The 24,018-nt window shown below is 41.5% G+C and overlaps 2 protein-coding genes across 4 annotated transcripts; both read right to left on the bottom strand.

Annotated features, from left to right (window-relative positions):
* Positions 1-13,107: 13,107 nt before the first annotated feature.
* Positions 13,108-14,367, bottom strand: LOC140852184 (uncharacterized). The gene has a single exon (XM_073245151.1). The coding sequence runs from the start codon at positions 14,365-14,367 to the stop codon at positions 13,108-13,110; it is 1,260 nt and encodes a 419-aa protein (XP_073101252.1).
* Positions 14,368-15,139: 772 nt separating this feature from the next.
* LOC105052814 (transcription factor SPATULA) lies at positions 15,140-20,623 on the bottom strand. 3 transcript variants are annotated; one of them, XM_029266944.2, is made up of 8 exons: positions 19,719-20,623; positions 19,534-19,635; positions 19,341-19,406; positions 19,116-19,181; positions 16,222-16,536; positions 16,025-16,094; positions 15,782-15,944; positions 15,140-15,672 (listed from the first exon to the last, which is right to left on the bottom strand). In XM_029266944.2, exons 1-8 carry the CDS (start codon positions 20,028-20,030, stop codon positions 15,630-15,632), a joined length of 1,137 nt encoding a protein of 378 aa, XP_029122777.1. In that variant the 5' UTR covers positions 20,031-20,623; the 3' UTR covers positions 15,140-15,629. The 3 variants fall into 3 exon arrangements, with proteins under 3 accessions (XP_029122777.1, XP_029122778.1, XP_010932049.1); XM_029266945.2 differs by having other exon boundaries at positions 15,140-15,663; positions 19,719-20,621; XM_010933747.4 differs by having other exon boundaries at positions 15,140-15,690; positions 19,719-20,619.
* Between the last annotated feature and the right edge of the window lie 3,395 nt (positions 20,624-24,018).

Genomic DNA, 24,018 nt, shown 5'->3' with positions numbered 1-24,018 from the left:
AGTCCACTGTAGCCGATTTTGATGCTGTCTGTCTTCATTTAATTCATGCAGATGATTATGGTATTGGATTCTCTAGACATACATAAGCTAGACAAGCCTCTTTATACAGCTTCTGCGAGTTCCTACGGTTGTTTCCTTCTGTTATATGTGTTATATGCTGTACGTTGCAGAAATGAAGGTTCGTTTAGTGGGAGCAGCAAGAGGTTTATGCCCAAAGTCAGATTCATTTTACATCACCTAGTACACAGTGCTTCTGCTGTTATACGGTCCCCACTTTCAATTACATGGGAATTCAGTACTTTACTCTTATTGAGTCTAATTATAAGGTTGCCACTCTTCTTAACCATATTTCACGGTTACTGTTTCTTTATTACATGCTCTCCTGCAATCAAAGGTCACTGATTGAAGTGGTTTTCTGGATGTATTTATTGCCCTTATGCTGCTGCCTACTAATCTGGAGAATAGGTGTCAGAACTTATGTTCACAGCCTCCTCATGGTCATTTTACTTCATCAGACACTTTGGGCTTTAATACTACATTATGTGAGCATGGATCTGCTGCCAGGAGCTTTTAGAAAAAGGATGTTTGACATTCAGGCTTGTTCTTCTTACAATCTGTTTCAAGGTCCTTCATCTGTCTTTCATCTCCATACGGTTCACTGGGCCATTACTATTTTGGCTGGCTATCCTTTCTTCAAAGTGTACAACCTCCTTCTCACTGCAGTGCATACTCTTCATCTTTCAACCTATTTCTCCACAACTGCTGCAAGGTTTTATGCAAGATTTAATCTTAAACTTTGGTTCCTCTTTTGTACTCAACTACTGGGATAAGCATTATCCTCATGGAGCCAAGCTTGAGAGGCAACTGCAGCATGCTCCAACATATATGCTACATGTTTCTTTCTCATGCCTATGCAACTTCAACTACACATACTTCAAATTTTGTTCCATACTTAACCATAGCATCACTTCATGCTTCAAAATGATACCAAAGCACAAAAGCAATATCGACAGATCATGTTTGATTCACAGTCGTTCAAATTGTATAGCTTTCACGCCTGTTAAGTTTTTCATTTTGGGTGACGTATCCTCTGTAAATTATGTATTATCTGTCTTCGTTTGTTTCTCCTTTGTCTTCATTTTGTGCCTATCGTAGCCTGCTTACGTGGTCTAGCTTGTATCCTCTTATTATATGAGTAAAGTGCTTCTTTCATACCCTCAAACAAAAAAAAAAGAAGAAGAAAAAGAAAAAAGAGGGTGGGGGGTTGGGGTCCACCAAAATAGGATCAGCATCAACATGATCTATCAATGGGCCAGTAATCCAGGTGATGATCGTTTTGGGTCCCCTTGCCGGGCGATGTTGGAGCCGTTGAGAATAGTGATGACATATACCAACTTTTCGCAGGCTCCTCTCATCATTATTGACGGTACCGAACCATCATAGAAATGGCATCCACCAGCTGCTAGATGGCATTTAATTCAGTTGTCTCATAATTAGACTACTGAGAGTGGTTCGAACTGAACAATTGCAATGTAGATTTTGATAATTAGTACGTGATAATATAGAAGGGGCTGTCTATAATTAAATGTCTTCTTATCTTGTGTTCCATGATCGGTTAGAACATATTTATGATTTTTTTCGAGCACATGGTCTCACCCCTGGGACCGCTTTTTATTAATTAAAGAGAGCCAATGGATTGTGCATCTATATATTTTTTTCAACTAACGAGTAACGATTTAAGAAATGTCTTTGGACCGTGGTCCTTTTGGGCTTTGATCCATTTAATCTTTGGCCCGATGGACTGGATTTAACCACCGATAGTTATTTGATTCACTGACATTGGTGAAAAAGAATATAAAAGAAGAACCGCGTCCGTTTTCTTCTTCTGCTATATTCATCTCTTCTCGACCACCTATCTACCCAATCTTTCTTTTGTTCTCCTTCCCATGGTGGATCGCTGATATTAAACAGCAGTCATTTTCTCCAGAAAAATTCAAATACGGCTCTCTTTTATCTAACTATCAGATTTTTTATATTTTATTTCTTTCAACCGACAGCACGGTTAAAAAAAATCTTGGAATTAAAGGTTTTGCCCTCCAAAACTTATTAATCTACAATCCTTACAAGCATTTGGTACATTTAATTCAGTCTCCAAAAAAAAAAATGGTACATTTAATTCCGGGCATCTTCGTACAGTCACCTCAGCCAGGGGACATGTTTGGTCCATTAATTGTTTTGACCGACAAGAGTGATGGTCCGGTATTTACGAGAGTGATGGTCGGCAAATACCGGAGGACGTAGGACTGTCACATTAAAAGTTTTCCTGCACACCCATTATGTCATGCGGTGCAACGTCATTGGTGTTTTTTTTTTCTTTTTTTGGGTACAATGTCATTTTTTCTTTTTGGTAAGATTTGGTACAATGCCATTGTTGTTTGATACAATACTGGCTTCAAGATCTTGGAAAATTCTGCAGTGTCTAGCGCAAGCTTAAGGCACAAGGTGTTAGCTTACTTGAGGCATTAAGTAAGATTGCCTGTGCAAACTATACATGCATGAAAACAAGCTAACGGAGATGTTCCAAGATGAATTAGTTATTTGCAGAAAGTAATTTGTTTTGGATTATTTAAACTATATTTTAAGCATCATGAATTAATTTGTTAGGATTTGATGCTTTGAAAATCGATCCATATTGAGCCCACAATGAGATTCACGATAAAAAACGGAATCCAACAAAATCAAGATAATCTCAAACGAAGTCCGGATAGCCAAGATATGTGTGAGAGAAGTCAGCACGGAATCCGAGGCGGCGAAGGACTGCCGGCAGTTGGCGGCGGGCCGGTGGAGCGGCGGCGGTGCGGCTGCGTGCGGCCTGGGGTGCGGCAAGGCGTAGCCCAGCACCCGTCGCCCGGCCTAGGCGCGCAGGCGCGGCCCAGGCCCAGACACCGCTGGGAGCTCGTTTTTCCCGATCCACGGTGGATCGGGCGGTCCACAGCTGGGTGCATGGATTGCGTGAATATTTTTTATACGTTTTTTACAATCCATGGTACTATTCCATAGACCGATCGCGATCAGATAGCTTTGGAGGCTTGCGGTATTGATCCGACGGTCCAGGGCTTGTTAGGACTCCTAAGCCTAATCTATCATGTTCCTTAAGGCCTTTAAAAGGCTGTGATCATGAAATAGAAGGGTGGTGGCTTGGTTTCTTGTGTGCGGCGTGCATGGGCTTCAGCAGAGAAGAGCCCGAACCCATGGAGAAAGGGAGAGACATGCTGAAACGCTGAGAGAAGAAGGAGCAGGAGGCTCCTGGACAGCGGACAGTGGTCGCTTCAGGGGTTTAGGGAGTCTTCCTAGAGTGAGAGCTTTTGTGAGGGAGAACTTTTTGTGAGAAAAAAATTAGGTGTACGAGGGTTGAGAGTGAGATTTCTTCTTGTAATATTTCTTTTTCTCATAGTGAAGTTTGCATGTCTGTGGAGGCGAGCCTTTTTTTGGCTGATCCACATATTTGATTGTTTTCTATTTTATTTCTTATTTCTTATTTCTTCCTACTGCATCGCGTGGTACTGAAAAGGTCTTGAAAAATGGTGTCTTGGCCAAACATCCATAAATAAATGGCATCAGAGCGAGGCGGTATAAGGATGCAGATTGCAGTGGTGGTGAGCAAGACTAAAGATGGAGAAGACAGGATCAATCAAGATGGAGATCAACAAGTTTGATGGAAAGAGTAATTTTTCCTTGTGGCAGGCAAGAGTGAAGAATGTGCTCATCTAACAAGGGTTGATTGATACTCTCTTGTGCGAGGAGAAGCCGACTACTATGGAGGTGCAGGATTGGAAACAGCTACAGATATAGGCGGTGAGTACCATCCGTATGTATTTAGCGGATGGGGTGGTGATTCATGTGCTTAGCAAGATTTTTCTGACGGTACTGTGGTCGAAGCTCGAGGAGTTGTATATGACGAATCTCTCATCAATACTCTTTTTCTCTAGAGGCAGTTTTATCAGCTGCGGATGGCTGAGGGACAGAGCGTGCAGGAGCATCTAAGTCACTTTCAGAAGATCCTCACCGACCTCCTTAGCATTGGTGAGAATGTTGAGGAGAAAATCAGGATGCTGATTTTTCTGGCATCGCTTCTCCTTTCGTACGAGTCCTTGATGACTGCTTTTTTAGTTTGAAAGTGTACCATCAAGATGGACGAGATCATCGTGGCGATACTCCAGAATGAAGTTCTCAGGAGGGAGAACCTGGCTTCGAGTTTGGGTGATGGTAGCTCAGCTTTGGAGGTTTTTGGAGGAGCAGGAGGCGGTAGACGAAGCGACGGGAGATCGCGACAAGGGCGGTCCAAGTCTAGGAGGGACTTGAGCAAAATCAGGTATTATCGGAGTGACAAGTTGGGGCATTTAGCCAGAGACTGCTCTCAACTCAAAGATCGGACGATGGTTGCTGTGACGATGGCTAGTAGCGATTCAAAGGGAGATGTCCTAAAGATATCTGACGAGGTATCTACTTCTTTCCAGCATTGAATTTTAGATTTTGCATGCACCTATCATGTATGTTGTAGAGAGGAGCAGTTTGACTCTCTGAAGAACAGTGAGGGCATTGTATATTTATCGGATGGATCGAGCTGTACGATCAGAGGCATCATGACAGTCAGTTGGAGGACACATAATGGTGCAGTGAGGAGATTGGGAGAGGTCTGATACATATCCAATTTCAGGTAAATCTTATCTCACTGAGCAGACTGGATTTGAGAAGCTACAGGATGGTAGCTGGTGGAGGAATCCTGAAGGTGCTACGCGGTGATAGGATTGCTCTGGAGGGAAAGAAGGAAAGGAGAGGATATTATTACCTGACGGAGAGCTTCAGGAGCCAAGCGGAGCCCCGAGCGAGGTGGAGCTTCAAGAGGCAGACGGAGCCCAGAGCGAGGTGGAGCTCCAGGTGGAGGTGGATCGGACACGAGATAGGAGACTCGAGAGGAGAAAAAGCGACGCCACAAGGTGAGATTCCTATTACCGCAGGATGATACCCCGAGTAGGTCTTAGGTCAGAAGGAGCACAGTATACGATGAAGATGGAATCGAGTGGCCTGACTCGACTCTCATGTTTGTCTATCCATGATCAGCAGACGATTGCCCCAGGACATTGGGACGACAAGATCCAGAAGCTCTCGGAGTTAGGAGGAGGCTGAATATCGAATCGAGATAGTGATTGTTAGCATTTGATATCTCGAGATTCGATCCATATTGAGCCCACAGTGAGGTTGCGAAGAAAAATAGAGTCCAACGAGACCAAGATCATCTCAAACGGAGTCCGGATGGTCAAGATATGCACGAGAGAAGTCAGCATAGAATCCGGGGCAGTGGAGGACCGCCGGCTATCGGTGGCGGGCCGACGGAGCGGCGGCGGTGGCCCAGGGTGCGGCAGCGTGCAGCTGTGCATGGCAGGGTGTGGCCTAGCACGTGGCGCCCAAGCGCGTGAGGTGCGGCCCAAGCCCAGGCACGCAGGCCAGCCCAGGCCCGGGCGTGCGGGGTGCGGCCCAGGCCCAGGTGCCGCTGGGAGCCTATTTTTTTCAGTCCACAGTGGATCGGGTGATCCACGATCGGGCATGTGGATCGGGTGGACCGTTTGTAAATGATGCCTCTCCAAAACTTGCCCCCTAGTTTCTTTGTCAGCTTGAGATCATGTGAATTCCCTTGCAGTTGGTCGATTGACAATTTCTTCAATCGGTGGCAAGGGTTGCTTAGCAATAATTTTAAGTTGTCAACCTTGGATAAATTTCTTAAGATACCTTCTGTAGATGAAGGCCTCAATTTCATCCTTCAATTGGATGCATTCATCGATGTCATATCCGTGGTCACAGTGGAACTGACAATATCTATTCCGATTGTGGGAATGTGATGGAGCCCGCTTCGATGGAGGCCTCAGAGATAGCTTTCCTTCTCGATCTCCATGAGGATTTAAGATCGAGGAGCCACAAGCAGAGTATAGTTGTCGTACTTGCAGTTTGGATTCCTCGTACCAGACATCGATCATTATCGAGAAGGCTCTTTTTGGAATCATCACTGATCCGATCCTTCGTCGGTCTTCTTTTTCTTGGAAGTTCCTCTACCTTCCCTATCATCTCGGGCAGCGACCGCTTCTTCTGCCAAGATGTATTTGTACAGGGAATAAGTGAAGGGAATAAGTGAAGTGTGATCGGTGTTGTCCCTTGCATGGGAATAAGTGAGTGTGATCGGTGTTGTCCCTTGCTCGCAGCCGCTATTGCTGTGTCCTGGTTCAGGTCGTAGACATCTAATGTGGCGGCGTTGAAACACGCCACATAGTTTTTAAGAGATTCCCCTTCTCATTGCTTGATGAAGAAGAGGCTAGCAGAAGTGCGGGGCATCTTTCTACTAGTACGAAAGTGCACTGTGAACTGTTAACTTAATTGGTCAAACGTGTGGATGCTCTTCGGACCAAGTCCTGTGTACCAAGCTCGGGCTGCCTTCCAAAGAGTTGTCGGAAAGACCCTGCAAAGTCAGGTGTTGGTCATATCCTGGATCATCATGAGAACCTTATAGCTCTTCAGATGGTCGATGGGGTTGGTGGAGCAATCATATGGCTTCACCCGCGGCATCTTGAAACGAACTGGAATAAGCTCATCTTCAATACGTAGGGTGAAAGGCGACGTCAAGTGGATGCCTAGGTCATTGGAGAACCCATGGCCCTCCACTTGGATCTGTGTAAGTCAATGGTCGAACTCCCTTAGTCTACGCTCATAGTCGTCGAGTCATTATCGTTGGGATGCTCCTGGCGCAGAATCTTCTTCAAAAGAACTTGAAGGGAAAGAACTTGGTGATGAGCGAGGACGCTTCCCCTTCTTTGCACTATGATGGTGAGAGGGAGGAGATCATCGCTCTTTGTGTCTGGCATGCTGGAGTGTCGGGATGGCTAAGGCTGACACAGAATCGTCCAGCCTATCATTGTTCAGGGGGTAGAGAAGGTGATCATCACGGTGCGGTGACTGTGCCTTGATGGCATTTGGCACGGTGCTGATTCTTCCGATGCCGATGGCTGCTGTTGTTGCATTTGTTGTTATTGGAGACTATGTACCATCTCCGTCAATACTTTTATTTGCTGCATTAAAGCAACAATTTGTACGTCTCTAATGACTACAGGATGCAAAGAACTGGGCTCTACCATTGGAAGTGAAGGAGGGAGATCTTTCCGACAGAATGATTGTCTTGCAGATCCTGTGGAGTTGTTTTAAGCTTTAATTTTTGTCATAATTTTTTATTATTTCTCCCTGCCCAACGCACCAATCTATTACGACCAATCACCTGTTGAGACTGTTGTCGGAGAAGAACACTTGCAAAAGAAGTCCGCACTAACTGAAATTGTATTCGACGGAGACCCTCTGATGCTTAAATCAGTGGAGAGTGATGAACAGTAGATAAAATTTTCAGAGAGGTAGAGTCTTAGCCTAGAAGTATTTTACCAATGTGGTTTATTTACCTTCTTTTATAGACGAGTTGTTGGTAATCATTTGTTACGGTCAGACACGTGGGTTTCACTTATTTGGTATTATATAATCGTGGGATGGACGGTTATACCCACTACTGATCATAGTATGTGACCATTATGCACTTTTTGCACTGACGGTTTCTGATATGCCGATGTCGGTTGTTGGAGTGTGCCGACCGAATGTCGGTACTTATAGGATCCCGAATGCTTGTCAATTCATGATTCTAATACCGACTGAATATCAGCTGAAGAATCAATCGAGCCTTCGCAGTTAACTTGATCTAGCAAAGGGGTCGATTGAGAGCATCCGAATGTTTGTTAGCATGTTCGGCTAATAGTCGGATGTCCACATCTTTATCATCGACTGAGAGTCGGGTGATCGTGTTGTAATTTGACTGAGACTCATTCTGCAATGTGAGTCCGACCGTCTATCGCAATCGTCGACATCCAGTCGGTCGGCCGACTATGAATCAGTCTGGCCAATGATAAGTCGGAATTATATTATGGACGTCTCAAGGTTGGCGTTGAGAGCCGCTCGATGAGGAATCGATCGAAGGTGTCCGCCGATCAAAGGTCGTCTTGCTCATTCGCTGACTAGGGCTCGATGCTAAATACCAACTGTCCCGAGATCGTACAGTACTCCGCTGTTTGACTAGGAATCAATCACAGAGACCGAGTAGTTGTCGAGATTAAAAGCTGGACGATCAAGGCTCGGACAATGTGCTGGCCGATCCTTTAGTTAAAATCGTCAGGCTTATTGGAGAATTGATAATCCGTCGGTTATGCCGAGCATGGATCAGGCAGAATCAGATATCCCAACAATAACTAACAAGCCATAGCTAGCTATCATAAAAAAAATATAAAAAATTATAATAAAATAAATGACATTAATTATTTATATTGATGTTTCCATATACTTTTTAATTTATGTAAAATTTAAAATTACAGTGGTGTAACTTTAACTGCATGAACACCAAACGGCTGCAGCAGCGAACACAGTTCCGCTGTATGAGAGCTATTTCATGAAAAATATCATTACTGAACTTAAAAGATAATGTAGCCACTATAATGTCTAGTCGCTGTGATGCATGCTGGTTTGAGTAGCTTTCTAGCCCACCCTAAACCTTTTTTTTTTTTTTAATCGCAAGCCACTGCATCGAATAAAAGAGGCAACAAGATTCTCCATCAATCATCTATCTCCCTGTATCGTGCTCAAAAATCCGGTCCGGCGCTTGCGAGCGTTACGCAGGGGGCACGCGAAGCAATAGTGCTCATCCTGTGCATCGTCGAATCAAAATCGAACCCGTGCTCAAATGAAAATGAATGATACCATCTCAGCAAACACTTGGTGATAAATCCCTGAACGAGTTTCCGAGAGGTTTTGAGACACACGAAGCATTTTCCTTCGATCTTTTTATCAAGTTCTCCAGCAAAACAGAGGACTTGGTAGGCACTCAAATTATTATTCTTTATGTACAGTATAGAATGGCAATCGATCAGATCGAATATAAATAGATCAGATTAAATACAGATCAAATTAAAAAAATCTAAAACTGAATCCGATCTATTCATTAAATAAATTGGATTTGAAACTTGAACCTATTTATTTAATAAATAGGTTATCCAACCTGATCCGTTTAATCTATTTATTAAATAGATAACCGATTTACTTAATCAAATCTGATTCAATTATTAAAAAAAAAGTATAGAAAAAAATTATCAAAGAAGAGGAAAGGACTTCACCAGCAATCCTTATGGCTTCCCATGGATCTTCTACTCATGTCAATGTGTCATCGCCCTAGCCTTCGATGATCCCCACATCAAATCTCCCGACTTCTCCAACCACCTCAATTTCACTCTCGGCCACCTCTCTGCCCTTGTGGAGCTCTACGTCGTCCCAGCCTTGTCATCAGCTCCATCCTGGATTCTCTTTCCTTCTACTTTGTCGTCCTCAATAAAAACTTCTTCTTTGATGCCCTAGCCTCATCATTGACCACCTTGACTCTATTCGACATCTTTAAACTCTCGACCGTAAATACAACTAGCTATCCGGCTTCATCTTGGCCTTTCTCAACAGGGCATCACTCCTCCAATTGGACCTTAAGCGCTTTTTAGCATGGTCCAGATTTACTGCTGTCCTCTAGTACCTCTCAAAACTTTAGCAAAAAAAAATAAAAATAAAAAATAGGGGAGATCGAAAACTCTCAAAGAATCTAGAGTCTGGATTAAAGTCGCGAGTCACAACTCCCGAGTTGTGGACTATGTGCGCATTAATATACATACCAGTTTCAAATTTTAAATTGGATTCAGAGCATGATGGGCTTTGGAGGCTTAGGTAGGCTTCAGATGGATTTTTTATAATCTGGTCCCATCTATTTAATAAATGGATTGAACAGGTCAGAAAATTAAAACTCAAGCCGACTCGAATAATTATACAGATTAAATGAGTTGATCTATTTATATCTATTTAGACCAAATTCAAACTTACTTAAGATAGGTCAAACATAGATAAAACATATTTTGCCGGCTCTAATACATCGTCTCTTTCTTAGGGTGACAATTAGCAGGGTTGCTCTGGTTGACCCCATATATAGAGTTTCATAGTTTTGACGTGAACCTGACCTGTCTTTTGAACTCGATCGACAATACTCAACCATCAGCTGGTTCCCAATCTGCTGAGCCGTCTAACATCCAAGCCCATTTAGTTTGGGCTTTATATAAGAGGCTGGACGATTTTTTCATAGTTTTTGGGTAGTCATCTCTTTTTTTTGTTCTAAGCCATTAGATCAATGGACCATCAACTCAATACTTTCATAATTTTTTAATACATATGCATAAGTATATATTATGTAACTCCCTCTATAACCTGATGGGTAGAGAAACCCTAATTAATTTGATCAAATCCGACCCAACATACAGATGAGTCTAAATTGACCGACCTGTGCTTGACCTACGAACCCAACAGGCAGAGGTTAGAGCAATCAGGTTATGGTTGCATGAAGAAGTTGGTTAGAAATTGCCATCCATATTCTTTTCACAAAGAAAATTTAGAGAAAAAAAAAGTAGATTGAAGATTTCCAAGTTGTTCCATAGAAAGAATTAATATGATTTTTTTATTGAAATTAAAATTTAGGTATTTGGTAAAGGGTCATAGGAGAAACGTGGCTAATAGTTTTGGAACTCATGAAGTTTAGGAATCTTTTAACGATTCTTCTTAAATTTCGACACGTTAAACTAATGTGCCTCAGCATATTAGCTTTCTGAGTATGGAGATGCCATTATTTAGTGTCGCTTTCTTGTTTTCAGTTTGCCAAGAATTGGACACTGGGTGTACTTGAACTCCGTGTGCCTGAAGCTATTATGAAGCCATCTTATGTCTCCTTAGAGCATAGGGTCATTGAATACATTCAATTGAAGCACAAGAAGTAGTAATGCTTTGCTTTCTCCGACTCTCATTATTTAGCCAGACTAATCAGTAATCTGAAAATTGATAACATGAAATAAAATAAGCTGTTTATTTCACCTTTGGTTATATCATATAAAAAGTTATTGTGAGAACCCATGCGACTATATATTTAGTCGCATATCGATTATTCGTTAGAAAGTTGTTGGATATTGATATAAGATTAAGAAATCGAAATAATATTTTTCAGCTAATTTTTTTAAGAGAGGTTTTGGACTGTAATAAATGGTATTAAAGCTAATCTATCCCATAGGCTATATAAACTGATGATACTGTAATATAGATTTATTAATTATTAAGATTAATCATGGATTGATCGTGTTGTTTATCAATGGATTTGGACGCTTAACCTAGCAAGGATACTAAGAGTTAAATGAGAAGAATATGTAAGAATTTGTGCAAGCATGTATTTAGTTCTACATCAATTATTCGTTAAAAAAATCTTAGTTATTTATATAGAGATAAAAAATTTAAATAATATCTTTCGATCGATCTTTTTGGATGAGGTCCTGAATTATCAAAATTATAATTTAATAAAATTTGAAATATTTTTTTCTTTATTTTCTTGAACCGATCAGATTTTTTTTTTTTTTTGTATATGAGATTTGAACCAATCTGATTTGCTTGTTCACACAATGGAATAAGATCATCTTACATAAAAAAAACAAATGGAATAAGATCATCAGTGAAATTGTGCAGAAATTATTGTACTTTCTTTTTATAACCCAGCACGACCTGTGCAGAAAGAATGCGCTTGTAACAGGAGGCTCCATCAAATTTCCCCATCTCCTAAAATATTATTCTTCATTCAAAATTCGGAGTAACACAATTTTCAACTTTGCACTTATTAATTTGTTAGCAATAGAATAAATAATTCCGTTTTCATTGTTCTTCTCAAGTATTTTTATCTTTTACCTGGGAGAAAACAATTGAATAGTAGAAAGAAATGCTGCTGATGGATCGTGAACCCACCAGTTATGATGCTGCTGACACCAACACCAACAGCCAAGCCGGAACTACAAATGCTGGAGAATTCTACTTAAGAACTACAGAAATTTTCTTGGTTTTCATGCAGCCCTTGAGGTTAGCCTATAAGCTCTCATAGCTCAATACCTACTCGATCCTAAAAATGAAACGTGGAAACAACCTGAAAAAATTCAAGTTTGGTTCTGCAATCGGCATGTATGATGTGAACGACTCTAGTTTTTCCTTTTGGTAAATAGCACTAAGTGCTTGTATTAAAGAAATCAGCATTGCAAAACCATGTGCCAGCTTATAGGCGTTGATGAGATAGAACTTTACAAACGAAAGGTGCCAGGAGGCATAAAAAAAGGGCTGGTACACAGTCCTGTTAACAAGCATTGTAAGTAATAGATGTAGTACAAACCAAAGACAGAAGGTAAGTAGTAATAGAATAGTTGATTCCTGGGATATTTGATGGTCTGAAGATAGAAGATTCTCGCTGCAGAGGCTGGCGAAAGCAGGTTATTTTCATAGATGCTGGTGCTTTCTCCCCACCATAGGTAGCTATATCTGAAGATGGGCTCCTGCTGCAATGATAATTAACAGCAAACTAAAGTAGGCAACTATCTCACCAGGTGCTGAAAATAAGTTCCTTTACTAAAATTTCATTCCTTGAACAGTAACTGGTGAATCAATAATTGAAGCCACAAAATCGAAGAGGCTGCGAAACCAGAACAACAAGAGATTCATTTCTCTTTTGGGTGATAGAATTGATATGAGGTATAGGTTGGCAAATACTGTCCATGGAAGCAGAGTGATGTATGTGTATAAACACCAGCCAAACGCAGTGATTCATTTCAGGGCCTTTCCATATGAAGTAAAATGCAGTAGATAATATGAAATGGCAATGAAATAAATTCAGAGTCATCAGACAACCCAAATGCATCTGCTATACACCAGGTCTGAACAGACCTTTCATGACAGAGTAGTTTCTGAGACTCACATTAACTCCCTCCTTCTTTATTTGATTTCTAGTTGCTGCCCATAACCTGTGCATCAAGAAAAACCCATTGTTGTGACGGTAAGTTGGGTAAAATTTGAATATGACCCACGTACTCTGTCCAGCAGCGCCATAGTGATGTATAAAATATAAGAGAGTAAGTATTGTTGCAACAACAGCTATAGAGGAAGGTAAAGGTGGTCCAAGACTGCTTCTATCAATAAGCTGCTCGGGCACCCGGTACCTGATTTGGGGCCCGTATACCCACAGTTACAAATAGAAATAAAGTCAATATTAATTTCCCCTCTGTCAGCCTGCAGAATGACATTGAATTGATCAGGTATAGTATCAGTTGGAAGTAGTGTAAAATCCCCATCCAATGCCCACTTAGCCACATAGTCAGTTGCTTTGTTGCCTGTACGTTGCATATGAGAAACTTTACAGTTCAAAGTGGTTCTCAGCCAATTATGTTTATCAACCAGTAGAGGGGAATTGTGACCTGTATGTTTTTTAGGAGATTTTAACCATTTGATTACCATAGCTGAGTCCTCTTCAATATATATCATCAAGTCATGATATTCTATAACAACAATTGATAATCCTAGCCAAGCCGCAGCTAACTCAGCTTGCAAAACATCAAGAGGATGAAGCAATTGACCTCTGGCACGAAGGAGATTGCCCATTGAGTCTCTAATAACATATCCAGCTGCTGCTTTGGGGTAATTGACCGCCGCATCAAAGTTAAGTTTAATAGTTCCAATGGGAGGGGGTGACCAGGAGACCATGTTATTGTTAAGGATTGATGAGGCTTGAAAGGAGCCACCCCAGTGCCATGACAGAGCTATTACTGAATTAAAGGTAGTGTAGTCCAAAGCATCAGTTAGGACATTTCTAACCAAATGAAGTGAAGTTGTGTAAATTTGTTGGAAAATTCGATCATTATGGGCAAGCCAAATTTGAAAAGCAAAGGAGGCAAATAAGACCTGCTGATGATGTTCAACTTGATTTGTAAAATTAAGTTCGACAAGGTCCGGAACAGTGGAAGATATGAAGTTCAAACCTGTAATATCCAGCAAAGCAAGATTGCCCAGCAGCTTCTTTCTTGTGAATGAACAAGAGAATATAACATGTTGGGTATCTTGCTCGGTTGCCTCATATAAGTGACGATGACATTGAGTATCAGTCAGAATGGCCCTCATGTGAAGTAGACTATTGCAAGGTAGACGATTCCAAAGCAAACGCCACCAAAAGAATTTCACTCTCTTGGGAACATTAAGTTTCCAAATCCAAGCAAAGTTATTGGAAGAAGTAAGTAGCGTGCAAGGGGCCAACAAGAGGATACAAATCAGTGGTTGAGACATCAGTTTTGCTATAAGATCCCCAACAAAGCTGATCAGCCCAAAGTCTTTGTGAATGACTCTTTTGGCGCCCAACTGCATCTTTGTATCAATTATTTATTTCATGCTCTTATCAGATGTAGTTCGTTGATCTACTTGGTTTCTTGTTCGCATCCATTATTTTAACTTCGCCCTTTCTGAATGAAATGGATTCACCGAGGTTACAATGTGGAAACCTATTTGTTGGGTTATCGAATTTATCAATTTTTATTCTCAGTTCATAGTTTGTTTATTTGTCACGACATGAATTAAATTCATTGATGAATAGCAGGATACCATTACGTGAAGAATTTGCAGGGGAAAGATGAATATTATTATACATTGAAGACCACAAAACCCTCATAAAGTTGCGTACAGATCTATGCCCGGGTTACCCATTCAAGCTTCTCAATCACCTTTGGTACCCCAACTTCTTCAGAATGCAAAGTTCCGGTCCCTACCACCAACAAAACCCGGTCCTTCAAACTCTCTTCCCTCGCAAACCCAGACCCTCCCCCTACAGACCAACTAAATTGTTTCATAGAATATTTCCCCTGTTGATTGATGTAAATTGTTTCCCATTCTCGAAGTCGTGTGGTCCAAATTTCATATCCTGTTCGAGGGGTTAAAGTTTGCTCTTGGCTGCACTTTGCCAGCGAGGGTGCATGCAACAGGAATTATGTTCTAGAAGCAACTCTTAATTTCATCATTCTCAAGCATACTTCCACAAACAACCAAAAAGAATAGAGAAGGCCCTGCATCCTTTTCTTCTAAGCCATATTCATCCAAAAGCTTCTTTACATCTTAAAAAGAGAGAGAGAGAACCGTCTCCAGATGTCCAAAGATGCCATTATCATACATTCACCTCAGAACCGTCCCTAGAATATCATCCAGATCCTCCAAGGAAAATCCAGATCCCCAACAGAAAATGTGGGGACACCACTAAAACATGAACATCAACCTATCATGGAAGCCACAACAATCCTGCGACCCAAAAAAAAGCCTGGCTTTCCTTGAAAGGATATATCAAGTGCTACATTGCCAACGTACTCATCTTGCTCTTCAAGTACATTTTCAATCCCAAATTGATCTATTCTTCACAGATGACCTTTTTCTTTCCTTTCTTACAATAGACATAGATTGCTTCACCAGCATGCGATACTTTGTGCTGCATGGTGCTGAAGGATTGTGATTTTGAAATACAAATGCATGTCCAATTTAAATTTAGAAACAGTACATCCGCAGTTCAAGAGACAGATGAGCATATTTTGTTTCATCATGTCGTTTGCAGCCAGGGAAGCATTCTAAGGCCATTGTGGTGAGCTTCAAAAATGCTGTTGTTCTTCCTTTGCATCAGCGCTGGAAAAACTACTTCCAGTCTGTAAGCTGATCAAAATAGTGCGCATGAAAGAATAACCAGAAAACACTAAACTATGTAAAACCAGTGGGCTGAGTAAACATAGAGCTTGAAACTCACCCATGGAAATGCTGAACAAGTAACGGGTTATCCGGGTCCTTGGATGGCATATTTTCTGGTCTTTCTCTCCCTATGACACATTCCTCCAAATCATGCACCAATGATGATGATTGCTCACTGAAATGTCGGGAAGAAGCCATGGCCATGCACTTCATCTCATTCCCTTTCAGAAAGAATGCAAGGTCAGAAACAAAAATAATAGGAGAGCACGTGTAATGGCTGTTTAAAACTGTACTGGTTTACCTGGCAGATTCCTTGTAGTCTGATCTGCCGCTAATTGTTGCCTTGCTACCATGTCTTCTGTGAATATCTCCTTCAGCAATACAAGTAATATGATCAACAACAAAATTTTGCAATTGCAGTTACTTTTGCCTGTTTTTCTTTTTAAATTTTGGGTTCAATTAGAACCTATATTAATTACGAAATTGGAAAGGACATACCTCTGCAGACACCGGCAACTGAAAGGAGCCCTGGTGAGACTGTGATGGCTCCATCCCGAAGGAATTTTCTGGATTTGTGATATTTGTTACACTGGGAATGACTATAGATTGATGGGCAGATGCGGACCTATTTGATATATCAAATGAGTTCTGAGCAGCTGAATCTTGGTTCAAGGGCAGCATGCCTGCTCCGATGTTCATTGCTGTGCCATTATCCGCACCAAATCCCATGCACATCTGGGAAGTTTGCAAAGGTTGTAATGCTCCAGATAGGTATACGGGATCTAGATTTAGACCATTCCTCATCGACAACATCTGCAAAGACTCAAATGTATCAATGGTACTGCAGATGGAATGGGGTTCAATCACAAGCATGAGAAAATTCTAAGAAACTGTGCTGTTTGTTTTTATTAATGGATAATTTCCATCTTCATGGTAAGCACTCCTACTTGGCTGTGCACCTGCACATAGTGTTTGGAAATATTTCATCTATGTAATATGACATACAAAACCTCTTCTTGAATTCTAGTTCTTTATCAAGAAGAGCATCGCATCCAAGTCTAGCATGCTTGCTGATCAAACAATCTATCAAGGAACCATCATTTTCCCGGACATAATAAAAAAGCATTCTCTGGAGTCACAAGCGGAAGCTTTGGATGTAATTGGTTGCTGCTCACTCGGCATCATTTACAAAGACAGGCAGAGTGACAATCAAGCATACTAACTTTCGTGTATTTGCTAAAGTTAAAAGCTACAAGCCAGCATTATCATCAAAGAGAGAAGCATAAGCTTCCAGGTTTTGCACAACCATCTTGTACAGAACTTCAGACATTTCCTTGCATCAGAGCTCAGCATCCTTTGTGCAACGTACTCAGCTTTCACCCTTGGTGAGTTTCTTTTAGACGAGTTCACCTTTTTTGACAGGGTATTAGGATCACTAAAACTCACACTGAGATGAAAAGAGCATAAGATCTTTGAACGAAAGAAAATTTATATTGCCATGATGGAAGAACGACGCCGTCATATAAGATAGCGTGTAAATGAGATCCTCATCCCAGATATATCTCTAGCACATACAAAAGTGACTAAGCTGATGCTAACTGAACGTCAAAAAGCTAGAACATAAACATAAATGACTACGATGCTAGCTTCATCATATGACTTTCCCCTACTACTTGACCAGGCCAGCCACAATAAATTATTCAAATGTTAAACATGACTTCCACATTGTAAAATTGTCTCGTGATGCTCCTTGATGACTAACATGGAACTCCTTGGTTCAGGCCCTTGTCTCTATATCAGAGTTTCATCTAGCTAGCACAGAAAATAATGGTTTATAACTTGAGATGCAGTAACAATTCTGTGCAACTATATCCACGTTCTGCATTCTGCAACATGATTAATAGGCTTTTTTCTTATGCATCAGCTCCTTGTTCACTCTCTTGTACATGTTGAACTGTGGGGGCCTAATTTTATCATATCAAGTATCCCTTCTCGAACTTCAGAGGCCTTTACTTTGCATTGACCCATTTCTACACTCTTATTACAAACTTTTGAACATGATGCAACACTAGGGCCATGAGGCCTTGAACTAAGAGACGAGAAAGAGTCACTAGGAATATCCAACAAGCAGTTTTTCCTAGAAACTGTATAAGTTGAAAAAAGCTTTATCAAAACCAAAACATGAAAGAACTGTAAGGAAAGACCATCATCATATAACCCAACAATGAATAAGCTTTCTAACAAATGAAGAATCATCAAAATTATCACTTGGATTAGGAAATTATGGCATTTCCTCTTAAGAATTCTCTGAAACTTCCAGAAATTATGATTCAGCTATCAGTGCAAAATTTTCTCTATCAATTGACTAGCATAATTCTTTTTTTCCATTATATATCTGGTCATATTGATAGCTCCACCTAAAATTTTAAAGGTTGGTCTTGGAAAAAGCAAGTCCCATTGTTGCTGTAGTCATCATCAATGCTGTTTCCCTCATAATGGGGTCAGATTTAGAACACAAAGCCAAGTTCAGAAGCTTTACTGATCGATGGAGCAGTGTATCACAACGTGTTTTAAAGATGATGTCAACTCTCTAATATTGGCACTGAGTTCCTTGACAAGGCAATTAAAGTCCAGAGAGGGCTCTGTCATGAGAGATAGGAAATCATTTGGTTCATTCCTCTTCTATTTGCCATCTAGCAACATATCATCTTCTACAACTCTCATCCCAAGCCTGTGTCCCTCTTTATGGTGTACGTTGTTATTATTGGAAAACATTGGTCACTGAAATGCTTGCTTTCTCCTGCAAGACATTCGATTCAACCCTCCATGAAGCAAGCTGCACACTTGGATTTTAGACAACCGAACTTTACCAACCATGTATCATGCCTTTTTGCTTGACGTAGAGATGAAGTGTTCCTCTGCATGCTCACCATGATTTGTTTTCGAACATTAAAAAATTTCAAGGTCAGAAATTCCTTGTTTGAATTTCATTTCAGAATGCAATATGGAAACACTGCTGAAGTTTGTAGAGCACAAATTTTTGTTTTAATATGATGACAATATGGCTAATTTTTTTTTAAAAAAAATAATAAATATAGACAAGACAATAACCTACGTTGAGACTTCACTATTTTAACGAAGCCCAGTAAAATAAGAGGCTTAATTCCTAAGATTCGGGAACAACCAGACCACTGCCATATGCTAGGGCACCCGGGTAGAGCTTGTATGCAGCTTGATACAAATCGATTGCACATGTTAACTTGCCTCCAAAATCCTAACTTATAATTTAACCCAAAAAAAAGTCCTAAAAAATAAACAAATGAGAGTAAAACCGTACTGCGGGAGAAGGTTTTCACGGGAAAAAAAAAGAGGATATAATGGTTCTGACCGACCTGTACTTGGAGCTGTAGCTGCTTAAGATATTCAATGGCCTCATCAAGCATGGAAGCCTTGTCAGTCTGTTTCAGAGAGAGAATAAATAAATTATAGAAATGAAAAATACTGTATTAAATGAGAGAATTTTTTTTAATATATATATATATGAAAAAAAAAATCCCCAACTACTGTCCTCAAAATAATAATAATAATAATAATAATGGAGCTTTGACAATTAAAACCTTGTTAGAATTGGGAATCAGATTCTGTAGCGCTTTCATCTTCTCGTTGATTCTGCTCCTCCTCCTCTGTATCCAAACAATCAAAACAGCCAAAAGTTACAGAAGAGATCTTCCTAAGAAACAGAAACTATGACATGGGAAAGAGCATCCGGAATGTAATAATAAAGCAAAAATGGCAGCAATACGGGAGCACCTTCTCAGACAAATTATGAACCTCGGCAGCTCTGCTTCTCTTCGAGCCGGAACCCCGAGGTGGGACCGGCTTCGCGGGCTCCTCGGCCACCTCCACACCTTCCTACAAGCCACAAGAATCGACCAATTAACGATCATCGCAACGACGCGCGTCGTACAAACAGCTCAGAGATGCAGCAAAACCACCTCGCTCTCACAATCACGGGCTTCATGATCCTGCTCCAGTGGCTTCCCGGCACCCTGGAGGAGGGAGCATCCAGAGCCGGCGGGAGGAAAGGGCATCTGAACCGCCGTCGTCCGAGCGATCGAGGAGTAGGAGCAAGCCGGAGGAGGGATGTGGACGAGCAAGGAGGAGAAGCCCTGCCCCTGTTGGTGCTGTCCAGAATAAGACGACGACGACGATGGCGACGAAGTGGAGAAGGGAGAAGGGGCAGAAAATGACCAGCTGCTGCCAACGTCTCTGTTGAGGTGGACGCCGCTGCTGTTGTGGTCACCCATCCCACATCTGAACCAAATGGGCGGACAAACAAGAGGAGGAGGAGGAGAAAGAGAGATGCAAAGCAAAACCAAGGGAATAAGAGAGACGAAACTCAGCACAGCTCCCTAGTTCTATAACCTAGCCCAGTCTTGATTGTCCCATCCAGCAGTCTTTTAAAACCCATCTAATTCCATTCCGCTCCTCTTACTGGGAAAAGCTCGAGCTTAATAAGCTTGTTTGCCAGCTTTTATTGGAGAGAGCGCGAGCGTGCTGCAGGGTTTAAGGCTGCTGGTTTGTTGCGTTGGGGTGCATTTATGATGGGGAGGACTGTGTTAATATGGGTTTGCGTGTGGGTTGGTGGGTTTTTTTATTTTCTGAACCCTTCTGCCAAAGCGAGCAAAGTACAGAATAAGTCATGACTCTACCTCTGCTGCTTGTGTCTCCCGGTCTCTATTTTTATACGGGAAAGGGGATTAATGTGAGGGTGGATTTATGGTGGGAGCAGCGGAGGCTCATGGAAGTCAGTTCATTGCTGGTGGTGGTTTTGGAAGGCGCTGGCAGAGGCGTTGGAAAAAGTGCGGAGAAGGGGATGCCCGTCTTTATTGTCTAATAAATGAAGGAATCGAGCGGAGAGGATGGAGGTAGTTGGGGGTGTGCGTGGGGTGGGGGGTTTTGGGGAGACTTCAGTTGCAACGGCGCATTTACACCACGAGCCTTCGCGTCCGCATCAAACCACGGAACCGCCACTGATGTCCTGGGATGGCATCACCTCCTCTCTCTCCCAGCTTCCGTTTTCGCTACCGACTGAACACTGAAGACGGGCTGATGCATAGGACAACTGCTAAGCTAATCAGTGATGTTTTATTTTATGTTATTATTACTCCCATTTCGGAGAATGAGATGCTTCTCAATTCTCATCAGTTCGATCGTCTGATCCGGAGAATGGACCGGGATCGGATCTGAAGCTTAAAATTTTACAGATTGTGGTGTGTGTTTATGCTATATTAATATTACGTACAAATAGAAGGAGATCCGCACCTTTTACTAGAACGCTAAAAATAGAAACATCCTTGTATCCACCGGAGGAATATTCTAGCTGATTTTTTTTTTTGTTGATAAAAAATATTGTAGTCGATTCAGTTGCAAAATTAAACATAATAGACAATAATATTAGAGAAATTGGCTGTGCCTGAACACAGGCTAAGGTGGTTCTTTACACCATATTTTTTTCTATTCAAGTTCTGTCGTTTTCGTCAGATTGGGAGTCTATTCAACCCAATTGCAAATATCAGTTCAAAAAAAAAAAAAAAAAAATCTATACTACAATATCTTCTGTGTTATCGTGGATTCTCAATTTGAGCCATGTTGTTGGAATGTGGTGGCATCTAACGAAAATGATAGTGATTAGATCCGTTAAAAAAAATTTTGATCAAAATTAATTTTAATAAAAATTTTTCAATGTTTAAATTAAAAATATAAAATAAATAAAAAGAAAGCACACAAAGTTGCATTGGGAGATCCCTGGTTGCTCCTATTTATGAGTCAATATTGGAGTCGTGAAGGAAGAGTCGCAGGAAGCCATTTCTATTTTTCTCACGTACCACTCTAAATATCCTGTCTGATTTTTTTTTTGACAGATATTATCTTGTCCGATGTGCGGCTAATTATTTTTAAAAATGATATGATTTGACAGAATCTTATCTAATGCACAGATATCTGCTCTCAAGAATAACAAGATTTGACATCGAAATTGGCATGACTTGATAGGACTGCATGGTGATCCCTTATCAACTATTTCAATTATGGCGATCGACAGGGTTGAGAGAATGTAGCTTGTCGTCACATCATGTGTTCGCTGGAGATGAAGATCGACGATAAGTCTCTTGGTCGGGGATAATATTGAGGCCGGGACTCTTCTTGGGTCGGTATCCGATGTCCCAAACTAATTCTGATTTTAAGCGGATGTAGGTCAGCAATCCGAAATGTCTGGAGGCAAGCTTGGTATCTGACGCCAGGGTCGGTAGCTCAAATGCGGATCGGTGACTTATAAATAAAGGCGCTGGTGGAAAATCGGAAACCTGTATGTAGGTTCGGCGACCAATGTTCGGACAGAATACGATCAGAGTTCGTCCGTATTTGCAAATCTAGCATCTGAGTTCTATCCACAACATCCTGTCATATATATATATATATATATATATATATATAAAAGATCGGGCCCACTCTAATACTCCTGGCAACAACCCATAATCTTACGGGATGGCTGTAGCCTCCGTTCTTTCTTTCCCTGAAAAAAAAAAAAAATCAAAATCTTATCAAAAAAAATCAGAAAACATTATTTAAATTTCTTGCCCTTAATCTCCTTCCGGAGTTCATCCCCTCCCAAACAGCTTTGCCCCGCGCATTCCGGAGCATAGCATGCACCCAGTGAGGTACCCTTGGGAGAGTGATGACAGCAAGGGCCGCTTGCAGAGTAACCAATTCCAAGCTACCTCTTTTCTGCAATGAAATAACGAGCCACCGGAGATGCCGGAGGCAAAGGTATCACAAAATGAGACCAATTCCTGCCAAAGCAACGAGCAACAAACTAAGGTCTGCGTTCATCGAGATTGGCTTCTACAGGGATCATAACAGTGTCCTAACCAGAGTAACGGTCCTAATACGCACATCCCTCTTGAATGCCCCTTTACAGTTCCATGTTAAGATTCTCATGGACTCCGCTTTTGGGCTCTTCTTAGCTTTAATCGTGGCCTGAGTTGCGGTGGCTGGGCGTTTCACCAACATCGACGGAAGAGTAGGCGCCGCATTTCGAGCACCAGAGGTCTGGGATGGGCCTCCATAGGGAGGATACCCACCTCTGTAGTTTACCTTCCTCTGACTCAGTTTCGGAGGAATCTGCTGAGCAGACCTGCGCCTCATCCGTAAAAAGGATTTTCCTCATCATCCAAAGCATCACGAAGCTGCTTCACTGCCACGCCATGAGCCTGGGAGTTCACCGTCATTTGTTTATGATCATCGAACGAGATTGACCACCCGACGCGGAGACCGAGTCGAGCCAGCGGAAAGGGAAACAACCGAGTCCGCCTGTAAGCCAACTCGAGAGGGGCCCTCATCCCTGCCACTTCTGGGCCGCCGTTGGCCGGTGAGCCAACGGCCGTGCTCAAATCTTCATGTTGAACTTCTACTTTAAGTATGTTCTGCCGGCTTGTAATAGCAAATTGAAGAGGTTATCAAATTAAAAGTCAAGGTTCCAATCAAGCATAACGAGGATCGACATACACTCGAAATCCATGATTTATGGCTATTCAAGAGGTCTGCAAAGGTGATTTCCATCCACGGAGGTGGTAATAGATAGTGTTGCTAGAGATGTCCCTCTTTCTCTCTCTTCTTCTTTGTCCTTTCTCCCTCAATTTCTACGTTCCACAGCTACCTACTTAAATGGGAAAGAAGATCGCACGATAACCATATCATCTTATCATTTGGCATCAAATACTTTACCTTCTTAACATCTCCCACTAACGAGGTTACTTTTGGAACAAAATCCTATTGACATGGACACCGGACACATGGTAGTCTTACGCCGGTCAGTATGGAAGGGGGATGTGGACTCGAATTGATAGTCAAAGGAGACTGGGTACGACTGTAAATGACTCAAAGTCATTAAATCAAGAGGGTGTAAGCATAATTTTCTCTAATAATTCATATGATATATCACTACCTCTTATTACTTGCTAGGGTGCTGTGACCACCCAGCAGTATGACAAGAAGAAAAGTACTACCTTTCCAAAATCGCACACGAAAGTTTCATGATGTTGAAGCAACAAAGATACCCAATGGTATTCTGCGCAGGATTTTGCATGCGCATGGAACGGACTAAAGCATGGTTCACATTTAAACTCGAGCAAATATATAATGCACTCCAAGAATTAATTGGTTGGTTAGTAATAGTACAGGTAAAAGAGAGTGTCATGAGCGATATTTTGTTGCAAAATGCAGGTGTTTTGTGGA

Source organism: Elaeis guineensis, chromosome 10 (genome assembly GCF_000442705.2).
Source record: "Elaeis guineensis isolate ETL-2024a chromosome 10, EG11, whole genome shotgun sequence".
Lineage (NCBI taxonomy): Eukaryota > Viridiplantae > Streptophyta > Magnoliopsida > Arecales > Arecaceae > Elaeis > Elaeis guineensis.
The sequence above is the reverse complement of the archived record's forward strand: the minus strand, read 5'-3'. Positions and strand labels throughout refer to the sequence as shown.